This window comes from Notothenia rossii (assembly GCF_949606895.1).
Source record: "Notothenia rossii genome assembly, chromosome: 6".
NCBI classification, from domain to species: domain Eukaryota; kingdom Metazoa; phylum Chordata; class Actinopteri; order Perciformes; family Nototheniidae; genus Notothenia; species Notothenia rossii.
The window spans coordinates 2,968,666-2,982,095 of NC_136909.1; the positions used below are offsets into that span (position 1 = coordinate 2,968,666).

The following is a 13,430-nucleotide window of genomic DNA, read 5'->3' on the forward strand; positions in this document are numbered from 1 at the left end:
GGTGTTGCACAAAATCTTACTAAATATTGGGTCTATTAAGTAGGATGTGGTGCAACACCATCGCTCTTAAATAGGAGAGATAAATGGACATATTAGAGTTCTGTTAGTGCAGGTTCCCCTTTAGTCAATACTGTTTGTTATTGCTTTGTTTGTGTAACCTTTACTCTGAAGTGTTTTTGTGATATGTATTTCGGAGCAAAACATGATTCAGCATGCACACGGCAAAAATGTGCTCCGGAGAAATGAGACTAGGAGAGTAGGATGTAGAATTTCATTTGAATTAAAAAAATAGTGAGGGTTTAAGACAGTGGTGTGAAGTAACTAAGTACATTTACTCAAGTACTGCACTTAAGTACTATGTTGGGGTACGTGTACTTTACTTGAGTATTTCCATGTTGTACTACTGTGTACTTCTACTCCACTACAGTTCAGAGGTACATGGTGTACTTCTACTCCACTACATGTATTTAATACCTTTAGTTACTTTACAGATGTGGATGAATGATGTGAAATATAATCAAGTATTAAATCAGACTTTAGTTCCACCTGGAGTAAATCCACCAGCTACCCTGCAGTATACAAAGTCATTCAAACTAGCTGCACCTTTACCAGCTTTGAGAACACTTTCATGATCAATCATTATAAAACATATCATATATATTATTCTGAAATGGACCAATCTGCACAATGACTACTTTTACTGTCTTTCACTATATTTAGATGAGAATACTTTTCTACTTTCACTTGAGGAACATTTTGAATGCAGGACTTTTACTGTAACAGAGTATTCCTACACTCTGGAACTTCTACTTTTACTCAAGTACAAGATCTGAGTACTTCTACTTTTACTAAAGTACAAGATCTGAGTACTTTTACTTTTACTCAAGAACAAGATCTGATTACTTCTACTTTTACTCAAGTACAAGATCTGAGTACTTCTACTTTTACTCAAGTACAAGATCTGATTACTTCTACTTTTACTCAAGTACAATATCTGAGTACTTCTACTTTTACTAAAGTACAAGATCTGAGTACTTCTACTTTTACTCAAGTACAAGATCTGAGTACTTCTACTTTTACTCAAGTACAATATCTGAGTACTTCTACTTTTACTCAAGTACTAGATCTGAGTACTTCTCGTTTTACTCAAGTACTAAATCTGAGTACTTCTACTTTTACTCAAGTACAAGATCTGAGTGCTTCTACTTTTACTCAAGTATAAGACCTGAGTACTTCTACTTTTACTGAAGTACAAGATCTGAGTACTTCTACTTTTACTCAAGAACAAGATCTGAGTACTTCTACTTTTACTCAAGTACAATATCTGAGTACTTCTAGTTTTACTCAAGTACTAGATCTGAGTACTTCTACTTTTACTCAAGTACAAGATCTAAGTACTTCTACTTTTACTCAAGAACAAGATCTAAGTACTTTTACTTTTACTCAAGCACTATATTTGAGTACTTGATGCTCTGATCCGAGACGTGTTGATACCTGAATGTTTTTCAAACCACAACATTTCTCCTCCATCACGTTGTGATTCTGACGGATGATTGGCCGATGTGCAGAAACATCTTTCAACTCTCCTAAAGATGTTTGGGTTGTATGAAGTGAAGGCGTCTGCGTTCATTTTGCCCTGAAGCTTAACAGTTATCAATTTATATTTGGCGATTATCGTGAAAAAAAAAGACACAAACTGAATCACAATATCTTTTTATCCTGGGAGAACATTTGTAAGAGTTGATCCAATTTAGCGTTGAATAAACTTTACTTCAATCAGGAGAGACGGTTTTGATGTAAGAACACTGATTTATTGCCAGGAATACACAAATGAATGTAACAGAGTTTTGGCGATCAAGCCCCGTTGTGCAGGAGTATCATTCGAGAGGGGAGAACCAATCTGATGAAACCCCCGGGGTCTAGACCCTGGTGGTGGTGAATGGATAGTTGGGGTCGGTCTGAAAGGGAGGGGCTTAGCTTGACCCTGGTGGTATTGAATGGATAGTTGGGTTCGGTCTGAAGGGGAGGGGCTTAGCTTGACCCTGGTGGTGGTGAATGGATAGTTGGGTTCGGTCTGAAGGGGAGGGGCTTAGCTTGACCCTGGTGGTATTGAATGGATAGTTGGGTTCGGTCTGAAGGGGAGGGGCTTAGCTTGACCCTGGATTCAGAGGGAGGGGAGAACCAATTCGATGAACTCGCGCTGAGTTTCATATAAATACGTTTTTTGAAATATTTATACAAATATAAGAAGTTAAAGTAAAAACAATAAAAGATTAAATAAAATATAAGAAATGCATTTATATAAACCTGGCAAGTTTAAGCATGAATGTGCAAAAAATAGAATTATAATTCAAAATGTATATATGTATAAAATGTTCAATCAAGACATTACATTTTTTGTAATAAACATAGGAATGTGAAGTAAAATCTACAATGCAAGGTAAAATAAAAATTGAATAAAAATTGTAAATAAACTTAAGGAGAAAAATGTAAGATGTCTAATTAAAATGCATAAATAAAAAATATTTATATTAAAATAAGAAGTGAAAAAATGCACATTGTACTACAATGTAGGACATGTTTATTACAATATTTGTGTTTGTGTTAATATATAAATGCTGAATCGCACAGGTTACAGTGAAGCGTTTCAATGTACGCAAACTGTCTCCTGATGCATTTTACACTTTAACCTCATCAGTTATTATTTAGCGCCTGATCATTTCACCACATTATTTGCTCTACATTCCTGAGTCTCTGTTCAGACCTGCTGCTTTTCAACACACACACACACACACACACACACGACAGCAAAAGTGTGGAAATTGAAACTACATTGTCATTTTAATAAAGACGAGCTGAGCAAAAACATTTACAGAACTTTAATTAATTGGAATTTTCAACAACAGAGTCTTTGAACAACTGCAGACAGAAGAAGAAAGTGATACAAAAATATAAATTGAGGATGTACTTATACCAACAAATAATAAGCTGTTTACATTACACTTAAATGAGAACCTAACACAGAGAAGTTTAACACAACACAACAAAGAGAAGGATTACGCATCACATAACCTTCTCTATTTCACTTCCTTATTTCCTAATGTCTTTATTAGTTGTTTGTTCCATTGTTGTTGGATCCTGGGAACTCAGATTATCATCAACAAAATGCTGCAGCTGTTGACAAACAACACGTTTCTTTTTCATTTCATTTCATTTCAAACGTTTATTTAACGAGATTGGTCCCATTGAGATCATAGATCTCTTTTTTAAGGGAGACCTGCAGCATATAGGTTCCACATGAAACATAAAACAATAAAGGACATCATATATTATATTTACAGGATACATTTACATAGTTATAGATATTTACAAGTGCCCATAGTATCAGTTTCTGTTTACAGGAGTGCATGAACCCATGCTGCAACGCCACCACCTGCAGGCTGAAGGAGGGAGTGCAGTGTGCAGAGGGGGGGTGCTGCGAGGACTGCCAGGTGAGCAACATTAAAGGGGCCCTATTTCTCTCTCCTGTAGTGTGTTATATAGGTTTCAGTGCATGTAAATCAGGGTGTCCAAACTCTTTTCACAGAGGGCCACATACAGAAAAATATATGAAGGTCTGGGCCAGAGGTTTATCGCCTCATATGCTAAGTTGTTTGCAAAATCAATCAAATGATGCTTGTGAGTGTTGGCAGCTCATCCCTTAAAACAGAAGCCTCAGATTGATTATAATAAGGAGAAATAGGAAGCTTTATTTCAAGCTTGTTATGCAAATAAGTCATTGGGCTTTTTTCAACTTAGATATGTTAGAAAATGTTTCCAACTTGAATTGACTGAATTGATTTGAAAAGTGTTTTTAATTAACACATGAATATACTGTGTAATATATTTTTACATTTAAGAAGTACAATATAAGACAAGCACAACTTTTTCATGTTGCCGTTGTTCAGCATTCATTAGCTAACAATGACATTATTGTTCTATTAATATAAAGGGAGGTCAGGTACTCTTTAAAACAGCTGCTAGTTATGGGTACTTTTTACTGAAGTACATTTCAAAGCCTCTTTACTTTGACTTGAGTAAAGAAGTTTAGTCAGTACTTCTACTTTCACCAGAGTATTTCTAAACACGAGTATCTGTACTTCTACTTGAGTAAAGGATGTGTGTACTTGTGCCCTCTCTGCTCTTCTCACCTGAGCTTTGACCTCTCCTGTGACTCCGCCTCCTCTCAGGTGTCTCCTCACTCCCGGGAATGTCGCTCTCAGAAAGATGAGTGCGATCTTGCGGAGAACTGCGACGGGAAGAGCAACATCTGTCCTGAAGACGTGTTCGCGGTGAACGGGCTCCCGTGTGACGGAGATCATGGTTTCTGCTTCAAGGGTCGGTGTCCCCAGAGGACGGACCAGTGCGCCAAACTGTACGGAGCAAGTGAGTCCTTCCTCCTCCTACAGCGTGCAAGATTCATCAAAGTCAACTTTATTGTCAATCTCTCAGTTTGTGTGTTCAGACAGAGAGATCGAAATACTGTTTCTGACCATCCCGAAAACAAAAATACAAATCTATATACAAATATGTATATCCTATATATACACACAATAGAGAGCCGAAGTCCCTCCCTTTCCGGTGGAACACATGGGACCTTATTTCGGAAAAAAATATGTATTGAAGTCAATGGCGAGAGAGAAATTATCTTTTTTCGATCCCGTTTTAATTGTGCCACAAATTACACACATGTTTGTCAATCTTAAAAAATAATAAAAGTAAAAAAAGTCACAATTTGTCGTAAAACGGTTTAAATAAAAGACGATGAAAAATATGCAGAAAGACTACAAATCCAAAAGTGATGTCAAAATGTATTCCCTCCACCGGAACCGACTAACTCCCGTTGTGTGTATGTACAGCTCTCAACATGCCCAGACTTGGAGTGATTTTCACCTCTTTTAATACTTTCCGCCTCATTCTGAACGAAAGAAGTGAAATGTGCCAACGTGACGGCCATCTTGGTGTGTGGTGCGAGACGGGAGATGTAGTTCATTGAGCGGTTTCACACAAAACAAAGTGTTACTTCACAGTTTTACCACAACGCTTGTGACTTGCAAAATCAACATCATATGTGTAATTCGTGGCACAATTCAAACGGGATCAAAAGATAATCTCTCACTCCATTGACTTCAATACATACTTTTTCCGAAATAAGTTCCCATGGAGGTCCACCGGAAGAGGAGGGACTTCGGCTCTCTATCAAAACACACATTTATTCTGCAGGAAAAACGACTAAAAACAACAGAACTACTGTATGGTGTATATTCAGAATCAGAATCAGATTTATTGACAGGTACGTTTACACATACATGGAGTTAGCTTTGATGTCTCGTGGTGCGAACATAAACAATCTAAAAAAATAAGTTGCAAAGTAGGTACAAAATATATATATAACGATAATATAAAAAACAAGTATTTTTAAGAAACAATTTAGCATTAACAAAGGATCCTAAAGACAAGTATTTGCCCCACATTTTAATGTAACTATTAACAATGACGACATTTTGTTGAGTTGTGTACTTACATTATATCGTATGTTTAACACTTTTCAATCTTTGGGAAATGTGTAGATACATTCAGGGTAAGGCGTTTCATAACTGTTACGTCCCCACTAAGGTCTAGGGGACCTGGAGACAATAACATACAACCAATAAAAATGAGGGAGTCAGTGTAACAGTTGACAAAAGGTTTATTTTTTGTAAACCCAGAATCGAACAGACATATACTTGAAACACTCGGTTGGTGAGGAGGAGGAGGAGGAGGAGTCAAAGGATTGTGCCAAACAAAAGAAACAAGCATAACAGAACCAGGCCTATCTCTACATCTATCCTTTGAAACCAAAACTCAAACAAAGAAACCCTCACTAACTAAACTACAAAGAATTTGACAAAACAATATACAGGGGTTGGCAACAATCCGCTAACCTATTGTGTCTGAACATTGGTTAGCTACGTGGTGAGAAATGTACAGGGTACCCCAGACTTACCTAACTCCTCCACCTCTCAACACACACACTTTCACAAAGGTCAGACAATTCAAAGTTCATGAGTTGCTTAAACACTGCAGGCTCCTTCATCAGCAACAGGCCCAGAGTGAGAGAGAGAGAGAAGACTTCCTGGGTGCCTCCTTTATGGTCGGCCCTGGCTGCTGATAGGCCAGCTGAGTGTGAGGGGATCCAATCAGCCATCAGACTCAGGTGCACAGGCAGATTCCGATCAGCTGCTGATTAGCTGTGCAGAAGACAGGGAGAAGAGAGAAACACAGGAGGGAAGGAAACCACACAAGTACAGCCTGCCTGGCACGTAACAATAACTTTAAATAGTGTGCCGAACTGTACGGAGCAAGTGAGTGATTCCTCTTCCTAAAGTGTGAAAGAGTCCTGCAGGAAAAAGGACTCAAAACATCTAAACTATCGTGTCGTCGCTTCCTTCCTTTGCTTTCTATCCAAGCCATACGTTAAACAGACATTTCTAACGCGTTTCCTTCCATAAGATTTGATTAATTTAAGATTTGTGATACTGTGTGTTGCGTTGACTCAAAATAAAATAATAAACTTTTTACACATTCAAGAAAGAAAACAGGCCTTTACAATAGTCCAAACAAATCAAACAAAAGAGGCAAAACTCAAATAAAGTAATAACCAACTTAGGTGCTCTTTCTCTCTCTCTTTCTTTCTTTCTTTCTTTAGGCTTCTGTAACTTTAAAGGTAACTTAACGGTTAAAAACTGTGCCCTGAAGGCGTCTTATGACAGGTTTCCCATCTCTGTCTCTTTAGTGGGAATTGTGGTCCTTTAAGGCCCTGACACGCCAAGCTGAAACCAAAGAACACGACCCGACGGCCCCGATTGAAAGATTCTCTCTCTTTTTGATCCATTTCTATAGAAACCTGTCTGAAAATGAGCTGATCAGATTTTGGTCACTTTATGATGTCATAACGATGTGTTGTCTTGTGTAACCATTAGCCAATCAGCCACCAAGGTAACCCCCCCCTTATCACCTGAATCTCCTCCTAGAGCACCATTGTGTTATTTTTAACCGAATATCTCTCAGAGGGGCGTGGGGAGGGGCTCCTTATTTCTAAAAGGCCCAGACACACCAAGCTGACACCAAAGAACACGTCTTAACGGACCCTGTTGTGTCGCCTCACGTCTCCTGCGTCTTGGCCATGTGTCGCACTGGAACACACCGCAAAGGCTTCAGCCAACGGCCAAGTAGCACGTACGCACTGCGCATGCGTGAGTGGCAATACCTCTCCTTACCAGCAGGCGGCGGTAGTGTGTATTCGTCATTCAAAAGAGGCAACAACCGGAAGACAGACTGCGTGATAACCGAGAGAAGAAGAACAGACTCCGTGATTTATACAAACAGCAAATGGTGTGCGTTCCATTTTCATTCTCGTCCATCGAAAGCCTGTTTAGTGTGTACTGGTGCTATCAGCTCTCGGGCTGTTGCTTGTGGAAGCAGATAGACGAAAATGAAAAATAATATCCGTCTGTGTGTGCCTTCTTAATCGTTTGGTTGCACACCTCGCTTCTCATGCACTGATTCGCTAAGCTGAACAGCCAATCAGAGTGATTTATTTTGCCGACAGCCTCCCGATTCAACATGACGAATCGGGGGCGGAAGGTGTCTGCGCGGCCGATAAAGACACGACGGTGCGGGACACACCAATCTGATTACGGCGATAGGATGCTCATCGACGGCCAGACATCCATCGGCTTGGTGTGTCAGGGCCTTTATACGTACTTGACTACAGACGTCACGATTAGGTGGCCCTATTTATAATACTTTATAAAATACTAGCTCTAACATATGGTGTATATTTAGCTAAATAGAAAAAGAAAAAGGAACACATTTAAATAAAAAATCTGCCAAAAATGAAATATAAGATTCTCACTTCTGTAATATTCCCCCAATAGCCCCGTCTCTTTTAGAGGACCCTTGTATGAACTACCACATTACATCTTTGACCCATTGAGAACAAAGGATGGAGGGGTATATTGCTATAGGGGGTTCTTTTATCTCATTGGAACACAAATACCTTCTCTACAAGAAATATAAATGCTTACCACTTTCTTTGATGGAAGCCACCTTTGGCCTTTCAGCTCGCAGCCACTACACCCACCTCACGTTCTGCAAAGCGGTACGAAATAAGTATAGGCTATGAGATAAATCCCTAACTCCTCTCTTGTCTGCAGGTGCTATCGAGGCCGGAGCGTTCTGCTATAAGTACAACACCAGAGGACTATACTGGTCCTTCTGCAAGAGGACCGCCAACGACCGGTTCATCCCCTGCCAGGGAGAGTGAGTCTCACAGAAGCTTTAAAGGTCCCCTGTTATTCTGTTCTTCATCAGTATATCACAGGTCTCAGATATACACAGAGCCTGTCTCTGATTGGCTGAAACACCAAACAGATCATTGCAGCATTACCCATAATCCCCCTCTGTTTCAGCCCTGTTTCCAAAGTGCTGATTCTCTGTCTGTTACTTTAGTTCTGATGCTCTCCTAGGTAATCACACATCCTGTCATGTACTCAGCTACAGTTGGGATACCTTTGTTATCATGCTACTCTCATGCTGGAAGAGGACATTCAGTATTTGTCTAACCGTTTCTGTCCCCTCTTTGTCTTCAGAGATATCTTCTGTGGGAAGCTGTTCTGTGAGGGCGGCAGCAGCAACCCCAACTACGGCCGGATGGTCAAAGTCGGGAACTGCAAGGCAGCGTTTTTTGGAGATTTCACCAAAGACTACGGCCAGGTGGACACGGGGACCAGATGTGGGGAAGGAAAGGTAACATGCCTCAAAAACACATCGTTAGACACTTTCTACGCTGCTGTGGAAAGTGTTGCACATTTCTAAAAGTCATTGAAGCGACTGTTATTTTCTTATATGCTGATTGTTGTGATTTTGTTTGTCTTAATGTGTGCTTATGTATGCATGTGTCTGTTGATTGTGTATTTGTATACATCTTTGTTTTTGTATTCGGGATTGTGGGAAACGGTATTTCGATCCCTCTGTCTCTCTGTGTTCTCACAAACTGACAGATTGACAATAAAGTTGACTTTGACATCTAAAGGAGCGGAGAGCTCGGAGTGTCTTGCTTTGACTTTTCTAATTCTAATTTGGCGAGCAGTTTTCACGCAAATCATAAAAAACTGACAAGTGTTTTAACATTAGTTGTTGGGGAAATAATTCCCAAGGCCCATAACTTTGACCCAGTGTATCAGTTCATGCTGACCTCACTGAGCACAGCCACCTGTAAGCTGGCTGCTGTGCTCTCAGTGTCTCCCTGTTCCTGCCTGCTGGATCAGCTCATAGAGGTGTTCTGGTTCTATCTTGTTCTGCAGCATGTTGATTAGTCTCTCTGAACCAGCTAAATACACGGGTCTGAGGTAGAGATCTTCAGAGTTGATTGTGGCATCTCAACTCGTGGCTCATGACATGTCTTGTTCCATCAAAGCTCCAGCTCTCCTCGTGTCTCTCTGAGTCCTGACTCTCCATGGCTACAGAAGTTTCCCCCACATCAGTGTGTTGCTGCTAAATGCTGAACACAGTAAATACAGCGCCAGTAAAGCGTGTAATAATGAATCACTTCAAAAAGAACTAATCAAGTTCAAAGGTCATCGACCCACACTCTGACAGAGATTTAAGTCTCTGGACTTTACTTTTGTTAAACGTGATTAAAGTGAGTCGTTACAGAAATCACTGGACAGCTTTCAGACAACGTTAGCTTTCTGTTTCCAACTTGACTTAAAGGTCCCCTATACTCAAAGTCCACTTCTCCATGTCTCTTCTACATCAACATGTGTCCCCTCTTCTCCATGTCTCTTCTACATCAACATGTGTCCCCTCTTCTTCATGTCTCTTCTACATCAACATGTGTCCCCTCTTCTCCATGTCTCTTCTACATCAACATGTGTCCCCTCTTCTCCATGTCTCTTCTACATCAACATGTGTCCCCTCTTCTTCATGTCTCTTCTATATCAACATGTGTCCCCTCTTCTTCATGTCTCTTCTACATCAACATGTGTCCCCTCTTCTTCATGTCTCTTCTACATCAACATGTGTCCCCTCTTCTCCATGTCTCTTCTACATCAACATGTGTCCCCTCTTCTTCATGTCTCTTCTACATCAACATGTGTCCCCTCTTCTTCATGTCTCTTCTACATCAACATGTGTCCCCTCTTCTTCATGTCTCTTCTACATCAACATGTGTCCCCTCTTTTCCATGTCTCTTCTACATCAACATGTGTCCCCTCTTCTCCATGTCTCTTCTACATCAACATGTGTCCCCTCTTCTCCATGTCTCTTCTACATCAACATGTGTCCCCTCTTCTTCATGTCTCTTCTATATCAACATGTGTCCCCTCTTCTTCATGTCTCTTCTACATCAACATGTGTCCCCTCTTCTTCAAGTCTCTTCTACATCAACATATGTCCCCTCTTCTCCATGTCTCTTCTACATCAACATGTGTCCCCTCTTCTTCATGTCTCCTCTACATCAACATGTGTCTCCTCTTCTTCATGTCTCTTCTACATCAACATGTGTCCCCTCTTCTTCATGTCTCTTCTACATCAACATGTGTCCCTTCTTCTTCATGTCTCTTCTACATCAACATGTGTCCCCTCTTCTTCATGTCTCTCATACATCAACATGTGTCCCCTCTTCTCCATGTCTCTTCTACATCAACATGTGTCCCCTCTTCTTCATGTCTCTTCTACATCAACATGTGTCCCCTCTTCTTCATGGCTCTTCTACATCAACATGTGTCCCCTCTTCTTCATGTCTCTTCTACATCAACATGTGTCCCCTCTTCTTCATGGCTCTTCTACATCAACATGTGTCCCCTCTTCTTCATGTCTCTTCTACATCAACATGTGTCCCCTCTTCTTCATGTCTCTTCTACATCAACATGTGTCCCCTCTGTGTAAAGAGACTCTGAAAGTCTCACGAACAAAGACCCCCTCTCTTTTTGTCCTGATCCATCTCTCTAAGAACCTGAAGATCGAGCTCTTCATGTTTTAATATTCAAATCTACAATCAAAGTAACATATGTCCACTCTCTCTCCAGGTGTGCAGTCAGAACGAGTGCGTGGAGCTTCAGACGGCGTACAGAAACACAAACTGTTCAGCCAAATGCCAAGGACACGCTGTGAGTAAACACCAACACTGATCAGAGTTTTTGTTGTTGTTTATGTTAACTTACTGTGTACAGGAAGTAGAGGCATTCACCGTGACTTCACGCGTTTGTTTGTCGACTCAATTTGGGGGTTTTGGTCGTCACCGTCTTGGTTTATTGGAAACAGAAGAGCCAAGTACAACATTTTACTGAAAAATACATGTTCAGGCGACCGAACAGTAGAAACACAAGCGGTGAAAAAGTTCTATATTTGCAAGACAGGACAAAAAACGTAAATCAAACGTAAGCCCCGCCCCTAAAGTAAACTCTGCTTTATCGTCTATTTGACTCTGAATAAGACCATAATATACTAAATGAACATCATGCTGAATAAAAGCAAACTTGAAACAAGAGATTGAGAACAAAAACTCATCAGGAAAATGTTTATAAATGAAGTGAAATGTAAAGAGATGTCCTCATAGGTCTTGTATTCAAACAGAGCAGTCGCCCCCTGCTGGATGTTTCAGGGAGTGCAGGGTTAAGGCTTCGCTCTTTAGACCTGGAAGTTGCTGCTTTTAATGGAACAGAAAATAATGCATAAAAGCTTTAAAGTGCTGAAAACCACTCATAAATACATTATAAAAATAAACAATAAATAAAAGAAAAAACCAAACAAGAGAAATTCAATCATTAGGTGCGATGACAGTGAAATAAGAATATTAACAAGTTGTTGCCTGTGATCAAATACAAAACCACAACAAGGAGAAAGACACAAAATACACATTTCATTTAGCTTTGTCTCACCCAATGATCTGTATTTACTTTAGAGTGTAAGCAGGAAGAGACCGTGCTGCAATACATTCAATGTGATTTACACATTGGAGTGGATTTCTGAGTTTCTCTGAAAACAAATGCTAAGAAAGTGAACTAAATCAGGCTGAAGGCAAATACCAAAACCTGTTACAATTTATTTCTGGAAATGGAACAAATGTTAGAGTCATTGGCTGAAAGTGGCCGCTTCAACGATATTAAATGATTTGACTTATGGGTAAATTAAACGGTATTAAAGAGTGAAATGTGTTAAACACGGCTGCTCCTTCAGACTGCCATTAATAATAATTCTATTTAGAGGCGCCTTTCAAAGCACCAAGGACACCTTACAATTCATCACATCTTCTAAGGAAAGGTTTAAGACAGCACCAGAGGAGCGTAGCAGGGAACTTGAAGCACATTGAACAACTCATGATACCAGCAGGGTGCATTGTGTGTCCTCAGGTGTGTAACCACAGGAGTGAGTGTCAGTGTGAGGCCGGCTGGAGGCCTCCTGGCTGCTCCTCCAAAGAGGCCTCCGAGGGTCTCTCTACAGGTGAGGCTACTGCGGGACTTCTACATGACCAATGTGGAATTTGTCTCTTCTTCATGTCTCTTCTACATCAACATGTGTGCCCTCTTCTTCATGTCTCTTCTACATCAACGTGTGTCCCCTCTTCTTCATGTCTCTTCTACATCAACATGTGTCCCCTCTTCTTCATGTCTCTTCTACATCAACGTGTGTCCCCTCTTCTTCATGTCTCTTCTACATCAACATGTGTCCCCTCTTCCTCATGTCTCCTCTACATCAACATGTGTCCCCTCTTCTTCATGTCTCTTCTACATCAACATGTGTCCCCTCTTCTTCATGTCTCTTCTACATCAACATGTGTCCCCTCTTCTTCATGTCTCTTCTACATCAACATGTGTCCTCTCTTCTTCATGTCTCTTCTACATCAACATGTGTCCCCTCTTCTTCATGTCTCTTCTACGTCAACATGTGTCCCCTCTTCTTCATGTCTCTTCTCCATCAACATGTGTCCCCTCTTCTTCCTGTCTCTTCTACATCAACATGTGTCCCCTCTTCTTCATGTCTCTTCTACATCAACATGTGTCCCCTCTTCTTCATGTCTCTTCTTCATCAACATGTGTCCCCTCTTCTTCATGTCTCTTCTACATCAACATGTGTCCCCACTTCTTCATGTCTCTTCTACATCAACATGTGTCCCCTCTTCTCCATGTCTCTTCTACATCAACATGTGTCCCCTCTTCTCCATGTCTCTTCTACATCAACATGTGTCCCCTCTTCTTCATGTCTCATCTACATCAACATGTGTCCCCTCTTCTTCCTGTCTCTTCTACATCAACATGTGTCCCCTCTTCCTCATGTCTCTTCTACATCAACATGTGTCCCCTCTTCTCCATGTCTCTTCTACATCAACATGTGTCCCCTCTTCTTCA

At 40.5% G+C, this 13,430-nt stretch overlaps 1 protein-coding gene across 2 annotated transcripts in view; it reads left to right on the top strand.

Annotated features, from left to right (window-relative positions):
• Nucleotides 1-13,430, top strand: part of LOC307043102 (zinc metalloproteinase-disintegrin-like berythractivase) — a 42,945-nt gene that overhangs the window by 22,829 nt on the left and 6,686 nt on the right. For both annotated transcript variants that reach the window (XM_079687344.1, XM_079687343.1), the window contains 6 exons: nucleotides 3,402-3,491; nucleotides 4,230-4,425; nucleotides 8,238-8,343; nucleotides 8,673-8,829; nucleotides 11,112-11,192; nucleotides 12,435-12,525. In XM_079687344.1, coding sequence (XP_079543470.1) covers nucleotides 3,402-3,491; nucleotides 4,230-4,425; nucleotides 8,238-8,343; nucleotides 8,673-8,829; nucleotides 11,112-11,192; nucleotides 12,435-12,525 — 721 coding nt within the window. The remainder of the gene's footprint in view (nucleotides 1-3,401; nucleotides 3,492-4,229; nucleotides 4,426-8,237; nucleotides 8,344-8,672; nucleotides 8,830-11,111; nucleotides 11,193-12,434; nucleotides 12,526-13,430) is intronic.